Source organism: Anopheles coluzzii, chromosome 3, assembly GCF_943734685.1.
Source record: "Anopheles coluzzii chromosome 3, AcolN3, whole genome shotgun sequence".
Taxonomy (NCBI): domain Eukaryota; kingdom Metazoa; phylum Arthropoda; class Insecta; order Diptera; family Culicidae; genus Anopheles; species Anopheles coluzzii.
Window position 1 is genome coordinate 61,256,704 of NC_064671.1, and position 18,994 is coordinate 61,275,697.

The following is an 18,994-nucleotide window of genomic DNA, read 5'->3' on the forward strand; positions in this document are numbered from 1 at the left end:
AATCGGATAAAATTCCTACACGAAACCTTGAATCGGGCGCGTGCAATACCACCGCTCCGGCAATTGTTAGCCTCTCTCGCGTGCAGAGTTCATTTGCTTACGGAATAGCTTAGTGAACCATAAAGCAAGAATGTGTCCGTAGGTGCGGGGGCCGCAAAATAAAGAATCCCTCCCATACGTGACGCATCGTTTCGTCACCCGATTCGTCTCACTTTGCACCTCGTTGTCCCGGGCACAATCCCAAACAAAAAAGGGAGCATGTCTTTCCCTTTACGCCATACCGATAGGAGAATAAGGTCAAGACACTTCCACAACGAGACAATGTAAAAACGACGATAGAAAGCTTCGTCTACTACCTCTTCATGTGCAGAAGAAAAGAAAAGGGTCAGAAGGGGGCGAATAATAGGGGTTGAAAAAGGGAGCTGATAGCATGTGATGCTTGCTGGTTCATAAATTATGTTTCATGTTTTGACGAGGGTCGTCCACACACACACACACTCTCGCGCTCATGCTTACTTCGATGGCGGGTTAACGCAGCAGGAAGACGAGGGTACTCGAAATAAAATAAGCAAAATATATGCCACCCCGTTCCGTTGCGAGTGATCCAGCGTGATCCGCTTTTTTTTGTATGTGAAACATGCATAAAACGGGAGATCATAGGTCACAGTTTCCATCGGATCCCGGTCGGTGGGATGGATGAACCAAGTGCGACCAAGAGGCACCAAGAGCTCGGGCGGGCGGGATACGTGTCCCCCTGTATGGAAAGGGCCTACTCGTCATGTTTCGCTACACCATTTTCTTTCCGATATTCTCACTTTCGCCCCTATTTGATATACTTTTTGCACGTGTGCTTGTCTGCTTTGCAATCGCTCGTGGGACTTTGTGCCGACTGTATCAACACAGCACATTCCACCCGAAAAAGGGAAAACTTTAACTTTCGATAGGTTTTTAATTTGATTTATGATAACAACACAATCTCCTTCCCGGGCGATGATGTTTGTCATAGAATACGGTTCGGTTGCATAGAATGGCAGTGTACTAGGCTTGCTCTTCCCGGTTTGCTTGTGAGTATGTCAAAAGGGGAAGAAGCATCTAGAACTTTAAAACACACATTAAATCAACAACATACGATGGTACTGAAATAAAACTTATCATTTTGTTTCACACGATAAAATTTGACTGAAAACTTCCCGTAAAAAAAGGCTGGAAATTTTTTTCAAGTAAACTGGTTATATTTGGAAGAAAGAGTTTCTTTATGTTCATCATGCGAAAATCATTTCTTTTTTTTTTCTATATTTAATAAATAAGTTCATAACACGTTTAACAATATTCCATAGTATTTTCTGTTCTGCTATCATTCGGTAAAACTATAATTGGTGATATTTATTATAATTTTAGCTTCTGTATTCAAGAGTGTCTCGACGCTCTCCTGGTACAGTCGTCAACTCGTACGACTTACCAACATGCCCGTCATGGGTTCAAATGGACCGTGTCGCCATACGTAGGATTGACTATCGTGCTATGGGGGGAAATCAATAAGTAACTGAAAGCCAAGTCCACAGGTAGTACAGGCAGGCTTTGCCCGACAACGGTTGTTCAGCCAATAGAAGAAGAAGAATATTCAAGAGTGTCGTAGGAACTTTGCTCGAGCCCTGACAATTCCTGTCATGTGTTTGTACAGCTTCAAAAGTTTTCCATGTAAAAGCCAGGAATCGATTCGAGAATATTTCACGAATCACCGGGATTTATCACTCGTTTGGAAGACAATTTTCAAATAATGTTTTAAAAATAGTTTTTATTGAAAAGAATTTTAATATGTATTACTATTAGACCATACCAATTCAATTCTGAAGTACTGGTTCATGTTAAACTGAGTCTAATTAAATTCAGTGTTTATTCACTCGCTACTCACCAGAGATTCAAACATATTCCACGAAAAGCTGTCTTTTCAATTAAGCGTTATAACGATTTGCACGTGCGAGTAAATTAATCTCGTTTTCATAATAACTTCACCCGACCGGTTCGGTCGGTTCCTCAACTCTGGACTCAGGTTGATAAAGGATCTCCCGTTAAAGACACGCATTGTGTAGATGTGTTCCAATGTAGAAATAACACACACGGAGCCGTACTTGCAAACACACATCATTGTTCAGCTTCTTCCACGTATCCATATTCGCATATAATTTTACGCGCAATTTGGCCCAGCCCGTCGCTCCAGTGTCCTTCCGTGAGATTAGTTTTCGTGGCTGCTGCCTCGCCGTTTTTCCGGGTAAACTGATCTTAGTTTTGCGATGCTCTCCACGCACTACTACATGAGCATAAAAGAACCGCCGAAAAAGCGCACACCTTCCAATTGACAGCTCATTTTGGGGGCGACAAGTTCGCAGAACGTGCTGCTTTTTCGGTGGAAAACTAAAATGAATATTTCCCCGTGAGCCACTCCACCTTTGCTTGCCTTAACTGCTGTTGCTGCTGCTGACTGAGTGGCATATTTGCAACCACACCAGCCGTCAGTAGAGTCGACATCCAACAATCTAGCATCTAATCGTGATACTGTGCCGTCCGCTTTCATCCGCAGCTTATTTTTCGCGACGACAAAAATGACACGGTGTGTCGGTGGGTGTCCTGTTGTTCTGCAACATTCTAGTTTACGGTGGATTTGTGCGAAAAACGTTGCGCCAGTCGCGTTGACACTAACGACGTGTTGGGGGAAACTACTGCAGCAGCACCATTCCACCCGGCAGCTGGTCTCCGCTTCTTCCCTGGCAGGTAGCAAGCTCACCGGCACATTAAACTATTCGACGCTATAATAGGAAATTGATTGGAAACGTTATTTTGCTGGAATGATTTGATTTCCTTCCTTCCGCCGCTGCCGCCGCGTATGTCGCGTGCACGTACCACGAGTCCAAACCGAAACAGCACGCTGAAACAAAACTGCCCGCGCGCGTACGGTTACGGTCTCGAGCAGAAGAAGCTTCCATACCATAAAACGAACGGTGGAATCGGAGTGAGACGTACAGAAAATCTGCCGACCCGCGCTGCTGCCCCCTGGTGGTGAATGTACCGAAAGTTATTGCACTCTCAGCCCTTATGTTTTACTACACCGCACCAACACACACACACACACACTTCGGCACACGCGTGGCACTCTCTGCTCTGCCATCGTCCTGTTGCTGTTACCTTCCCAAAAATGCCTTCCATTCTTTACGAGACGGCGCATAGTTCGCATCCGTGACCATTTACCAACCGAACGGTGGGAGTGGGTGGGCCCGGCAAAAGCTAAAGGTGCTTCAATTTGGCAATCGAGCATTTTTATCGCGCTTGAAGGGTAACCTTCACTCCAGTTTGCTGGTGACCTCGAGTGGCGGCGAAATGATGCATACCGCCTGGCATACACGGGCAACAGTCGAGTGCAAACAATCAGCAGCAACGAGATTGCAGGGGCATTCATTCCTTTCATTTTTGATTACTGACATTAATGATGTTAACAAGTCATTGGACTCATTTTTTTTTACTGAAACGTATTATGTTTAGTTCCTAAAATTAATAAAGCATTGTAAAATATATAATAAGTATACAAGTTATTCAATTTTTAAGAAAAATGCCATAATTTTCATCGCGGCTTTATCACGTTAAATATTTGATCGATTAATTGCTGGTAATTGTTTAGGGGTTTCCCCATTCTACAATTCTTTGGTGGTTTGTATTGACATCTTTTCTTTTATATTGACACGTGATTTTAATATTTGCCTAACAAATTAATAAAAGTTTCAACAACATTTCCATAAAAAAAAAACATATTAAGCGAAAACCAAAACGTATCGTTTGTATACAATTGTTGAAGTCTAATTTAAAGGAATCAATTAAACGATCAAATAGGCATTAATAATTATTTTTTCCGTCCTGTGTATGTTAATACCCCACCAAAGAGACACTCGCTGTTGCCTGTCTGCGTTAAAAATCTTTATAGGAAATGCTATAAGTATTTTGAATAAGTTTTATCAAGATTTATTAAAGCATTAAAGCCACTATCACTCTGAAACAAGCTATTTTTTCTAACACCTGTTTGCTTCAAACTTTGCCACTAACTCCTGTTTCATGCGCCGCGTTATATGCGCACAGGGCTGTACAAAGCACCCAGCAGTCCCCTCGCAGTCCGTTCACGCCTGCTCAAGTAGCGAGTAAGCAAACATGACAGCAGGAATAGTCCTGTCACTTCACAACCTTCCACCCACTGTGAAATGTGTCCCGTGCCGTGCAAAACTCGCACGCGCGGAGCGGAGCGCGGGAAGAGCTCGCGCGTACACGGGCAGGAAAATTATTAACCTTTATGGTAGTTTTATGACGTGAAATCGCGCAATAGCAAAAACGTTGATGGCTTCGTTTCTCTAGCTTCGCTCGGTTCGCTCGTTCTTCCCCCCGGTGCAGCCGTAGTGTCCCAGACCCGCGGCTTCAAGGATCGTCAAGGATAACTGTTTTCCGCACCGCCGTTGTCATTCACACTGCCCTTTCCTCTGGTTCCTTTCGGCGGTGACAGGATTCCGTCCGTGAGGCCCCGATCCGTTCGGTCCCGCCGAACGCCGGAACAACCTGTGTGCGTGCGTTGAATGTTTCAGTTTTCTTTTTTTCTACCTTTTATTGCGCTGACAGAGGTGCTTTCGAGAAGTACCACTCCCGCTTGGCGCTGGCGCACGCAGAGAAGGGGGAGGAAAGGTAACAAAAAAAATCCTTCACAAAACGGTTGTGACTCCAATGCTGACGAGATTGGCTCGTGGAAATGTTACTTTGTTGCGCTACTACCACCGGATGAAGGTCTTAGCATGGTTGTGCCGCACACACGGTTAGAGTGCCGGTTAGCGATCAGACGGAGTAGAAAGTGCAGAAAGATGGTTTCACCAGCAAGGAAATGGCGAGATTTGCCCTCTCTCCGCAGTCCATGCGCTGCCTCAGCGTCACTTTTTCTTCAGCCACTCCAAGTCGTCCTCACTGATGTCACATGTCACCAACGATTACGACGTGCGACGGAGTACGACATTGCACGGCCACCCGGGGGCCACCGCTTGTACTCTCATCAACGATTCTTACTGTCCCGCTTTCATGCGCCGTCTAAAAGGGAAGGCCAATTTGACCGTGTGCGCTACACCCGTGAGCAATAAAATATCTAATTTCATTCTCGTAAAAATATGAGGTTTACTATCGATCATATTATTTTGCGACCTCTTTCATTTTCCGATCCCAACGAATGGCAACGTCACGTGTATGTGCATCGGTGGAAACGTTTTTGGCTGTGTTTGCGATTTTGCTTTATGACGGGACCTTTGACACGCGCCCATGGAGTGTGCTATTAGGGCACGGTGATCAACTAATCAACTGTCGCTTGGTTTATGATACGTTAGATTTTCCCTTTCCCATTTCGGATGTCCTTTTCTTTATCGATTCCGCATTCAATAAGTGTGGTTGAATGGGACATCCCATGGTAGCGTAGTGTAAACGTGATTGCGCCATTTGTTATGCCTTCGACCGCTCTTATATTATTGTCCGTAACGTTTATAAAGTTTCTATTAAACTTTCTTACTTTTTTGGACCGCATTTACATTTATCTTGTTTTTTCTACTCATTGTTTCAGATTCGACAATCCAGCCTCTGTAGCGGTAACACCAGCCCGGCAGCTGTCCTACAACTATCTCGTCTCAGTCAACCTGTGGCTGCTACTGTTCCCTTGCGATCTTTGCTGCGACTGGACGATGGGAACGGTACCGCTGGTAGAATCGTTTACGGATCCACGCAACCTGGCCACGCTCGGGGCGTACAGCCTGATAGGTGTGCTGGTGTGGGTTGCATTCATCGAGAACCATCGGCAAAAGTCTGCCGTGGTTGTGATGGTGAGTAGAAATTATTCATATCGCGCGCCCTATTTGGTCGGGAGAAAGTTTTAACGTCTTTATATAAAGCGCCTAATGTGAAATGAAATATGTCGGTTATATTTAGTTGCGTTGTAACATTTTTCAATCTCACTTTTCTCTGCATCGTGGCGTTATATGTACGAACCAAAAGCAAACTGTACGAAATCTCTCATGCGAGCAGCAAACACGCATGGGAAATATATATCCTTTCCGACTCAAGCACAGAAGCTCTCCGAACTGTGCGGAACGGCGGTTTATCATCATTATCTGGCAAACATATCCTACACATTCTCAAGTTTGCTGTTGATTTCAATTTTCGTGCCACGCATCGACGAACCCGAGCGCCATTACTTGCCCATCCATTTCCCATAAGAATTTCAACCCAGCAAGGCCCAAAGTTGTCGGGCGTTGGCAATGAAATTCATTCCCCCCGCCATTACAGCAACAGAAACACTTAAGGATGGGCAGATGTGTATTTGTGCGTGTGTATGTGTGTTTGTGTCACCGTACAACAGCTTAGAGATGCGTCAAAATCCTTTGTGTAGATGATTTGGTTTTTTTTTTGCCGCCGTTGTCCCCACTATCAACGCATTTATTCTGCGTCTGTCCGTTTGTCCTTCTTCATAGAATAGATTCTCTGCATTCCTTTTGCTTACAGCAAATCCATCGTTATGAGACAAAAAGTCCTTAAAGCATCACTCTCGTACACACAGACACACACACACATACACGCACAGAACGGTCGCCTTTATATGGTTGAACAACCGAATCCTCAAGCACGTTTCGATCGCTCACTCATGCAAAGAGAACGGCAGGATACGTTAGATTTTCCCTTTCCCATTTCGGATGTCCTTTTCTTTATCGATTTTGTGGCCCAGTTGTCTGGTGTTTTTCATCTTTCTTTTTTTCTTCCACATTGTTGGACCAGGAAGGGTATTTGATACAGTTGACCAATCGATCGAGCCGTAAACGCGTGAAACTGATTTCCTTTCCACCAACGAGCGATCGATTTTCCGCCGGCTGACCCCGCGACGGTATAGTATTTTCATTTGTTTGAGTGAAAATACACATCCACACCTTCGCCGGAATCGTGCGTTGATGATGATATGGTGAGGCAAACAGCGATGCGAATCATGTTTTGCCGTCGGGTTCAAAAGCGAATGTCTTGTCCTTGCTGTTTCCGTCAGTTTGGTATGGCATTTCTCACACAATCTTAGTAGGATATCCGGTTTGCTTAGCCCAATCGTGACAACTGTGTGTATCTGTTGGTCACGGTTTGCCATCTACTTTTTCAATCTATTTTATTTTAGATAACATCGTTCGATTTGGAACGGCTCGCAATGATCTTCAATCCGACGCAGCATATAACTAGCATTCAGATAAGAATTCTGATTCCTAGCCACTTTTGATCTGATCGAATACTGACGGATACTAGACAGTAATGAACGTTAGGGAACGAAAAAAATTGTTTGTTGCTTTTTTTTTAACTTTAACCCCTGAGGGAGAATTTTTAAAAACGTATGCTCTACGAAATTGTTGCTGTATTTTTTACAACGTCGTGTTTTGTGTTGCAAAATTCGACATTATTGTTTATCTTTCTGTACAGTTAAGTTTATACTTAGAACTTCAGACAAAATTATCTTTTTCATATTTATAATCTGTGTTGTTCATCATGCCGCAATGTCGCAATTTAAAAAAATCAATTTTTAAGTCATGTAACGTTGGTAACGATGGGTAATAAAGGGGTTTTCAGGGCCACGAGTTTTCATAATTTTAAGATGCTTTCTTGACTTTTTGTTAGCGGAAGTCAATTTTACAGGGTTTCCAACAATTTATTGGTCGGCACGCATCAATTTTTGCTGGATTCCCATATTGTTTTGGTGCGTTTCCACGATTTTTTGGCAGTTTTGCTAGAATTTGTTGGTCCAATTGTATTGATATCCAATCGGAAAATACCAATAAATTATGGGAACAAACCAAAAATCTATGGGATACGATCAAAAAATCGTGGGAACGCACCAAAAAATCATGGGAACTGACCAATAAATCGTGGGAAACCCTGTATGTGTTATGATTTAAACTCTATGGGAACTTAGTTTTGAACAGCCTCATTAGGATTATGAAGGAATATGAATTTCCATCACATGAAGTACACTTCCAGTTGGAAAGAGGCAAGTAACTGTCCCAAAATTATGAGACCCTTTAAACCCCTGTAATGATTATCACGGTTTGGCCAAACAAGGTTAGGCATATGTAAAGTTCGTTGCTAGATAATTGAAAAGAAGATAAAAGCAAATATTTGCTACTATACAGGGTTTTAGAAGTCAGAATAGAGTGTCAGCAAAACAATTTCAGAAGCTCAAGATGCAGTTTAGCTGTCAAAAGTTGTTATTTCACCGCACCGATGCTATTTTCAATAGCGCAATTTGATTTTTAAATCGCTCAAGTTGTTTTTTTAGAGGCCTTTCGCATCGTTTTGCAGATTCAAACACGAATTTTGAGATTATTTTGAGATTGTTAAACCCTGTATTTCTTTTTCTCTGCTTTGACAGCTCGCACACTGTCGGCCTCAGCACAATTTTTCGATCGAAAAAATTCGATAGGCGCTCACGTAAAACTGACAGTATAACTATTTCTTTTATACCCCTACATGAAGTTGGCCCCCCAGGTAAACAATTTTTAAAATAATTTATAAATAATTTTTTATCAGCCAAAATATTGAAAAAGAACCAACACATCTACCAACTTGCTTTTACATATCGTTTTTCAAAAATATCAACCTTGATTTACGGAATTTTTCTGATATTCGATAATTTCCGCAGCTCAATGCGTCGCGGATTTTGCCCCATACAAAGCGGAACGATCGAATTTTTGTAGCATAGTTCATTTTGCTCGTGAGTGTCATGGTATACCAGTTTTCAAAAAGACCAGTAAAATGAACACCTTGGCGGCGAAATGAGTGTCAAATGACACCAAAATGACAGCCGGATCTATCGAATTTTTTCGATCGAAAAATTGTGCTGAGGCCGTGTCACTTCTTCGGACATCGTATTTGTCAAAACCCAAGATGCTCACAAACCCAAGATATGGATCTAGAGACCCCCTCAACTCCATGATTAGGGTGTTTAACGAAGTTCGTCATTTGTTTGATTTTGGAACCTCAGTGCAATCCTTTAAAAACTGCCTTAGAAGCGAATTATTACGATGATCTTACTACTTATTTTAATCTAATATTAGACTTAAGAACATTCACACGGATCCATTGTTATCCATTGAACGAGTAATAAACAAATTAAACAAAAATTACTATAAACTGAAGATGTTTACACAACTTTGTCCTTATTAATTTTAGCAAATAAGAAAAGCCATTAGCCGTAATTGTCTTATTTTCTTTAATTGATAAGAAAAAGTAGAAGTCGGTTAATAATTATATTGCATTTTTACATTTATTTGCTAATATCGTTCTTTGTTATTGAGAACATTTTTTCCCCAATCGAATTTTGTTAATTAAACATATTTTTATTCATCGGTTAAACATATTTCTTTTCACTACATGATGTATTTTACCACTCTCACTATCTTGACAATCAGCAAGACAAACGAAAATCCACGCCCAAAGAAAATGCAATCGTTTTCCTAGCTTCAGTTGTTGATAAAATCGCGTACCAAGTCAATCTTCCAATTGCACTCTTGACGACAGACGTAAACCTTCCTCTAAGGAAAAGCTTCCCCTTTCCATGCCACTTTAAACCCTTCGATGTGTTTGCTTCGATGGCTTGAAAAGCCACTGACGATTGATATTACACTCGGTTGCTTGCAAACGAGGAAATTTGTTTTCCTTCACAACACTTTCCGTATTCACTCGGCCAATTCAACCGAGCGAGAGGAAGTTGAGCAATTTTGTATTCGCTGTGGAAGCGGCAGCATCGCCTTAAGTCCCACTTGCAAAGTGAAGCTTGCGTACACATTCCAACGTGCATTCGATTTTCCTGCGCTTTAAATTGCTCCCGCGCGCGCTTGCGATGGATTCATTCATTTCGTTCCATTCCGTTTGCGCCTTTCGTCCGGTGGATTTACATATAAAACGAAAATGATAGAAGAAAGCAAAACAAAAAAACAGAGAAGCAAACTTCTTTGGCGGACGGGAACGTGAACTCCTTTTTTCCAGTGGGGCAGTAATCCTTATCGAACGCCGCCACTCATACAAATACGTAGAACGTAACGCTACACGGATGTAAAATCGCGCCATCCATGCGCGAAAGAACGGCAACCGGAAGCCGGTGGTTCCAGTTCGCGAAAGACACTACACCCCGTAACCGAAGCCATATCCTTAATCCGCTCGAGTGTGCACGAACTCGGAAAGACGAGTCGGGCATTCGATGGTTCCAAATGTAAGCTACCGATGAAGGCACATCCTCCTAAACCTTCCGTCAAAGCTTTGGTGTGGTTTTGCTGTAAGGGACACATCGTCGGATGTTCGGTGAATTACAATATCGACGGCATTCCTTTCCTCTCTATTTTATTTCACGACCGCTTTATCTCTTTCTATCCCTCTGGCCTTTCTTCAGTTTCTATGCTAACAAATAATCGTATAACTTCAGGAAGCTCGGAGAGACTTCCGGGCAAGGCAACTCCGGACGACATTCCGGTTGAAGTAATAACCCAGTTGCTTGGAATTCTCTTCATAATCCTTTCGGACTCGTAACGGTTTAAAGGGTGTCCTTTCCTAGCGCTACTATACCCTTGAACGCATTCGCAATTCACTGCGATGGGTATAATCGATACTTTTCTTCATTTGCCTTCGCTTTGCAAAATTGTGCTTTTTGTGCCACAGTTCTAACTCCAAGAAAGGGCAGAAATCGTAGTAAAAACAGTCACAAACTGACCACAAATTTTCATTTCTTGTTTCCGATTCCATTCCGATCCATTTGTAAGCGTTCAACTGTATTTTAAATAGGACAGTTATAACTTTACCCACATTTAAATACGACTGGACTTTTTCATCGAACTGAAATAACAATAAAGCTGTAAAATTTATTGTGACCCTATTAAAGCTTTTTCTTGTTCAAATATTTAAATTAATAAGCACATGGCATAACAGCCATTCCGGTTCATTAAGGTTAATTTCAGGATCACCGATCGCTTGCATTATGCATAATAGCCACGCTATCCGCTGCCCTTTTGCGTTAACCTAAGCATGCTAATAAACGCCTACATGTATGCTATCGCAAAGCCAAATCACTCAAATGAGCTTCACTATTTTATCGCTCCGGTCTCTTCACTCATACCACATTATCTCTGTCGTTGATTTTCATTCCAAACATTAAAAGCAATTTGCGTCTTGCAAACAATACGCGCACGAAGAAAACCACTTTTGCTTTTCCTTTCACTTCGTTTCCATATCTCAAATCTTTTCCTCATGTTTTCTGCATTTGATTCGCGCCACTAATCCTAGACTCTTCGCCTAATGGGAGGCCGCATCTTTGAACGTTGCACCATTTATTTAGATTTATGAGTCAACGATAACTCAAAGTGAAATCTTTTTCGTTTTTAGCAAATCATTGCTCCGCGTTCCGCGACTCCCGACCAGTAGCTCTACTTGTCAGTTCTCAGCTGTGGGCTGCTTCAGAGTGCTGGCATCCTGTGCCGGGTTTGTTTGTATGTTTATACACTTTTTTCAGTTTGTTCCATCTCACCGCTCAATTACTGTATTACTGCAGCGAAGCCTTCCGGACCCTGGACGCCCAGCTCGAGCAGCCTTCCATTAGTGCACACCACTGGCCTACGCTGGCAGTAGTCTGTGAGTGGAAAGAAAACGACAGAAAGATGAAACAGAAGCATTCCCTCCTGCACTGCGCGAGAAGATTGATTACAGCTGAGGGCAAAATCTCCTCTCCATTTAAGCTTTCGCGTTAAGGTTTCAGCCATTTTTTCTTCTTTTTGTTGTGTTAAAAAATGCCTGCCTTTTTTGCATTTCCTTTTCGGGCGTAAAAGCTTTGGAATGGTGTTGAGCATCGGTACTTTGTTTCTTTTGCATGTTTGCAATTTCTATAAGTGATAAGCCGCTGGGCTGAATCCATGCCTGCTCGGCAGGTTGTTGAAGGTAGCGATAGGACGCGGTAGGGATAGTAGCACTAGACGGTCAAATAAGAAAACTCATCAATTTCATGTCACTCTACCCTTGGTTGGCAGTTTGCACGAGCACCCTGGGTCATTCAAAATCCCCAATCATGTGAAGAATGGGCACAGGAAAGCTGTAAAACAATTTCTTGATTTTTTGTTCATTCTAGGGATGTTAGTTTTAGAGTTTTTAAAGTAATTACGCTTTGGCAATTATTGGTCAAAATTGGTTTTACATTATTTTTCCTTCTTTGACGTTTAACATTACCCCGCAACTCTGTAAATGAAAAAAGTGTTTAGTACTAAAACATGTTGGCCTATATTGCGCTAAAAATCGTTGTTTATGTTAGTTCTATGATTAATCGATTATTTACATTATTTTCGTTCTAATAAAATGAATTGAATTTGAAATTTTAAGATGTTTTGCAAATATGTTTCGTAAAGTTATTTAGTTTGATGTTATAAAAAATGTGTTCAATAAAGTAATTGAAATTTGATTTTTATATCTTTTACCATTTCTGCCAACAGTACAGCGACTTTATGTAGATATTACTGTTAAGTATTATCTCTTAGCAGCTTCATATTAGTGTCCCGGATTCGTATCAATACAAACGAAATGTGCATTAAAATTTAAAAATTTGCACACTCATCTAATTGTCCTGCAGATTATGTTAACAAGCAGTAACCTTTTTTGTCCGGGCATACTGAATACCATGCCCGTTCCGTCGTGTTTTGAGTACTTAAATTCAAATACTTAAATGCTTTCCAACCATACCGTGTGGTTCGCTCTATACTACATGCTTGCCATTCTTCAACCGGTGACGCTATTCGTCTAGTTCCTCGGGAGGATTAAAGTGACATAAATTCGAAAACTAAATGAAATTTTGCTAGTATGTGTTTGCCCAGTATACCCTCCCACCTTTCTGCCGTCGTACGACTGTCTAGACGACGATGATCTCCCCGGGTGATTCTAACGGTTCCGCTACACATAAACACACACACACACATTGACACACATGTATATGCTAATAACGCACGGTTGCTGCAGCGAGTGCTGGTGGAACAAAAATAAGCAAATGCATTTATTCGTTCTTGCTTTTTCTTGTTTGCTGCTTCCTGCTGCTTCCAAACTGCCGGCATTATTATTATGCGAATGGTAATGGCGGCGATGTTGAGGTTAGTCCCCTGGGTGTCGAGATTATTCAACGCTCGGTTGTAGTTTTGAGCATTTTTTTTTTCGAGTATGTGTGTATTAGCTTTCCTTCCTTCTACTTCTTTTCTGCACATACCTCAAAATGTGTCTCTCTATTCGCATCGTGTCAGCAGTGTCGTCCATCGGAAGCACGGGAAGAAACACCATGAAAGAACCCCCGCTGCCGAAGCGGTGCATGAGAATGAATGTTTCCATTGCAATTCATATTTTCAATTGCACGGAGAGTGTTGAGCTTTTTGTACTTGTCCATCTGCTTTTTTTTCTATCTTGCTCCTGCTGTCCGTGTGCTGCTGCAAGTGGGACGCATCATGCAGGGAATGTGATGCGAGAATAATAATACCCCCGGGCGTAGCGTGACACATCTCACATGGGTAACTAATGCGACCGGTGGTACCTGCAGCACAGGTCCACTTGGGAGACATTTTGATTGCTTTAGACAATCATGTGTTCAAGATGCAAAGCAAAAAACACTGCACTACATCACTCTTTTTTTTCAACCAGTGTGGGGATTTAATCCTAAAGAATCTTAGCTGTTTTCCAGCGGCTATACGAGGACGTGTATATCGTTTTGCGTTGGTGTTTAATTGGACAAGAGTGAATGACAGTGTGAAAGAAAAGTAAATACGCAAATAATTATGCATTTGAATTTTCCTATACGATTGCGTTTTCTAATAGCAATGTTGCGTTTTCTAAAAGCAATGTTGCGTTTTTAATAGCAATGGTACTTAACTAGATGAAGTAAAATGCACACCGTTTAAAATTTCTTCCACTACAGCTGCTGTCAGTATTGGTCAACCATAAATCACAAGCTGCAACTTCTTCTTTGGTATCCACACATATGATAATCTGTCGTTGGAATGGGAAATTTGACACCATAAGGACACCATGTGCATACATACCCAACATATCTCCGATTCGATCGATGCATTATTCGCTGTAACATATGTTTGCTTACATATTCTTTTTGCTAAACAGTTTTTAAGAAGGATTGTTGGAAAAAATATGTGTTAGTTTCTCAAAATATGTACCATACATCTTGAGTGTTTTTTTTTTTTTTGTTGTATGAGTAGAAGTATTGGGAAAATTACATTATTTGACCACATATTCTTAGCCTCAAACAACACAATTTCTCATAACGCTATCGAAAGCTGAATGAACGTATTAACCACGTACTCATTCAACATTCGTACTATTATTGAACGAATGCTGAGACCATCCTTTATGAACAACGTTGTAGCATTTCTTAATTGAAAAGGAAACCTTAGTTATGCATAGATTGCTATTAGATCCAATCCAATCCATAGATTGCTCTCAGATTGACAAATATGAATTGACAGTTTTGACATTCAGGAACTGCACATTAGTATCACGTGAATAAGTAATTTACAGACAGCTCTTTGGAAAAGGTCAAAAAGGCAAAATATAATGCATTGATGGCTCGTTTCTGGAACGTACCTTATCATGATTTGAATTAAATCAAGCTAAAAAAACGTAATTGAAGTCAATTGATTTTGACATGATGCTTTTTTGCTGTAAGGGTGAATTGACAATCAAGTCGATAAGATCGGATCTCCTTATCTCTGCAAAAAAAAGAAACGACAAAATAAGACAAATTTATGAGGTTTGAAGAGACAAGACGAACAGTAACAAAAACAAAAACAACAATCTTATTGAAAGCGGATCCTAAATGTAATAACGACCGATGAAAATGTGTATTAAATAACAAACGACTGTCTCGAGCATAGCGAAGAAAAGCGAAGACAAAAAAAACTGAAATCAAATCTATCGATTTGAGCGATATCTTCTTCTCATCAAATAATCAAAGAAGAAAAAATACTTATCCAGCTTCTTCTGCACCGCCACAATACACGATGGCCAAAATGCGATGAAAGCGAAAGAAAATAAGCAAACGCTCTCGCAAATCAAGCAGCGCCGGGAAAGCAGCGCCGCGGAGTGAGAAGAAAACGGATGTCACGTTTGGCTGCAGCAAAATCGCACGAGCACGAGCTCGAACAAGGCGGGAAGGTAAATAATTATTTATCGATTATCGACATCTCCTCAGCGAGCCATCTGCCGCCCACGAGCGCCACGCGGTGCGCGGTGAAAACAAAACCAAACAAAGTCGGCTCGCTCTCACCGCCTGTAGATGTACGTACATCATCTTTGTCCTACGGTGATGTACCCGTGAGCTTGTGGACGCTATCAGGACAGTCTGGCCCGAAGGAAAAGCCAAAGCCGATTTCAATAGTATGCTCATTATCGTCAACCATTATCAAGATTTACCGAAAGTGAACCACCATCCGGACGACGATGGCAGGCAGGCGTCAGCATTGCCGCGTGCGACGACTGTCACCACCGTGGACGTGGGAAATACGACCCTACCACTACCATACCATGCGCTTTCCATGCGTTCTTACACGCACACACAAGTGCCTCACTTAACGTGTCAGTCGGTCTGTGCGAGTAGATTTATCTGATCAGTTTTTAATCGAAAACTCGCCCTACGTCTCATAGATAATCGAACGATTTGCCGGCAGCCGGTTATGGACACAACGAAGACGTTCGTGTAACACAAATCCCTCCACCAAAACTGTCCCGCCTCTCCGCCCCCTAGAGCTGGCTGTGTGGGGGTTTGGTGTAGGATAATTGTAGCAAGGACTTGACACGTCCGGAAGAACATGCTTTCGCTTTGTTTTGTTTTATCTCTTCGATTTCCGATAGCGAATCGAATATTCATTTCCCCGGGCCGGATGCTTTCGCCCTCTCCGACATCGGCCAACCGAACACCCGCATTCTTATCACGCAAGGTGTAGTTGGTTCCACTACGTAGGCATGAATGGAAGGGAATTTCGTAGGGGGGGGCCAAGCGAAGAGAAGAAGGAATTTAATTAAAGCAATCGTTCACTTCGATTGAGAACCTTCCACCAACCAAAGTAAGGTGTCCTTGGCTTCGGTTTACTTTAGATCCTTCGCGCTATACCTCATGATTGTCTGTCTGTGTTGTTCCTTTTTTATAATAATTCAAGCGCTTTAATATTTTGGTACATAAACTATCCTTTCCTATAAAGAGCGGTGCCGATGTGCTCTTCTAAGTATCACTCTTTGGCAGAAATAAATTTGGTTCCATTTTTGGCCTTCCTGAGTTTGTACTCAGAAGTAATAATGTATTCAACAGTCTTAAGAATTGAACCACTCCGACAGGAGGAATGGCACACTTACAATCATTACCCACCCCAAATGGCAAGTGTCGAGGGATCGTAAATGGTATCTGACACGGTAGTTCGCCTGACAGACAACCGGCCATGCTATTTGGAGCTCGTGACGAATCATGGCATAATGGCTGACATTTAACGGGTATCGCATTTCCCGGGCAATGGCGGCGTCTTGCCGTACCCTTTTCGTTGCATAATAGAGCAATGTAAATGGAATGGACTGCTTTTTAGCTTTGGCTGTCGATTAGTGGACTTTGCAGTTTTTAATTTTTAATATTCTAATCCACGATCTGCTGCTGGCTTTAGCCGATCCGATCGAATATACTACGCCCGTGGGATAATAGAAATTGAATTATTTATCTACAAAACGATAACATTTACTATCAAATATATGTAATCATCGTGAGAATGTGGATCATAAGAAGACGTACCTCTCAAAAAGAATCAATCGTCTATTATAATAAGTATAATGGTTAATGGTTACTTATACGAGCTTAGTTAGGTGAATAATTCATTTTTACAATTTATTATCAGAATCTTTACCCACTAAAACCTTTAACCAATAGTTTGCACTGAAGAATTTGTTATCTGTATACCATCGCCCAATGATAAATCCGCCGGCACAGACTGCTTTTCTCTTATCCTTTTATTGCATCGTACCAGCGCTACATTATGCTGCATTGCAATGAAATAAAACTTGTACAGTTGACACAGCATTTGCTATGGTAGATGATGGTGTAAGTAAGGGAATGGTAGAGGATTAATCAAATTGTTTCCTAACCCGCCCGGTTGGTTCATTGCTGTTTGCTACTCGCAAAGAAAAGGCAAGTTATTGGCGCTTTCAGCGTGGGTGAATGTAAAGCGAGAAGCTTTTGGTTGATTCACAAGGATTTTTCATTGCTCTCTGGATGAATTTTTATAGCTATTTATGGAGAATTCTTAAACATTGTTTCAATCATTTCTGTATGATGGGTAGCCCTATACACAAAGATCTGTACAGGTTGAAAGTTTGTCGCCTGTTTAAATAACACAGGCTACCAATTCCCTTTTTCTGCAAAATAATGCAAATACTTTTGTGGGTTAAATTATTAACCAAACTGTTTTTGTATTTGAAATAGTAAACTTACACCAGGCGTCTCCATTATCAAACAAATTTGAAATGGTGATAAGGACAAAAATGCACAAATACAAAGCTTTGTAAACGCACAAAGCAAAGTACATACAAAAGCTCCTACTTTGTTTATTGTATTTTCCACTGCGTTCTAAAAACTTGTCCAATTCCATGCAATTTAAATAAGCTGCTTCGTAGGCGGCGTTAGCAAGGGGAATGCAAAGAAAAAACCTCCAGAATGGTGCAAAGCGCACACCATAACGAACGTGCACTCCTAATTATCTTCAGCAATTCATAATTTGTGTCTAACGAACAAAAGCAGCATCCATAAGTACATGCAAATGTACGGCAGACAGAGGTCCATGTATTCAATTTGTCTGCAATACGTGAAGCGTAAAAAGAGCACGCAGAATAATGGGCAGCAGTGGATACAAGGATGCAAGCAATAGAAATTACATTTCCTCGTTTAAACGTACAAGAAAAAAAACTATCTTATAACCATTTGTTTGAATATAAATTTTCTTACCCGAAAGTAATAGTAAATCCTTTTAATGAACGTTAACATTTGGCTTAAAGTATTATCTATTATATTGTTGAACATTAAACTAATAAAAGTTCATTTTTTATTCCCCCTTTTGTATTTCCGTGTGTTTTCAGGGACTCGCATTTATGATCCTTCCGTTTTTACCCGCATCAAATCTCTTCTTCCCGGTGGGCTTCGTCATTGCCGAGCGCGTCTTGTACATGCCCTCGATGGGTTTCTGCATTCTGGTCGGGTACGGATTCCATATACTCTCGGAACGCTGGTCACGCAAAATGACCTGGTGTTGTCTCGGTGTGCTGCTGCTTACCCACTCCATCAAGACGTACAACCGGAACGCAGACTGGGAGTCGGAGTACTCCATTTTCATGTCCGGACTGAAGGTGAACCAGCGCAACGCAAAACTGTTCAACAATGTGGGCCATGCGCTCGAGAGTGAGGGGCGGTTCGAGGAAGCACTACAATTTTTCCACAAAGCCGTCAGCGTACAGGAGGATGACGTCGGGGCGCACATTAACGTCGGTCGTACGTACAACCATCTGAAGATGTTCAAGGAGGCGGAACAGGCGTATCTGAAGGCAAAATCATTACTGCCGAAGGCAAAACCGGGCGAATCATACCAGGCACGCATTGCTCCGAACCATCTAAACGTGTTTCTAAATCTCGCCAATCTTATCTCGAAGAATGCGACGCGCCTGGAAGAGGCGGACCTTCTCTACCGACAGGCGATCAGCATGCGCTCCGACTACACGCAAGCCTACATCAATCGGGGTGACATTCTGATCAAGCTGAACCGCACGAAGGAAGCGCAGGAAGTGTATGAGCGGGCGCTTCTGTATGACAGTACCAATCCGGACATTTACTACAATGTAAGTATTTGTTGTAGCTACTTAA

The 18,994-nt window shown here is 41.8% G+C and overlaps 1 protein-coding gene across 7 annotated transcripts in view; it reads left to right on the forward strand.

Annotated features, from left to right (window-relative positions):
- LOC120960182 (protein O-mannosyl-transferase Tmtc3) overlaps window positions 1–18,994 on the forward strand; it is a 140,607-nt gene that overhangs the window by 117,257 nt on the left and 4,356 nt on the right. For all 7 annotated transcript variants that reach the window (XR_005752296.2, XM_040384201.2, XM_040384202.2 and 4 more), the window contains 2 exons: window positions 5,627–5,882; window positions 18,217–18,969. Coding sequence is in view for 6 of the 7 variants with exons in the window: in XM_040384201.2 (XP_040240135.2) it covers window positions 5,627–5,882; window positions 18,217–18,969 (1,009 nt within the window). In the remaining variant the exon portion in view is untranslated. The remainder of the gene's footprint in view (window positions 1–5,626; window positions 5,883–18,216; window positions 18,970–18,994) is intronic.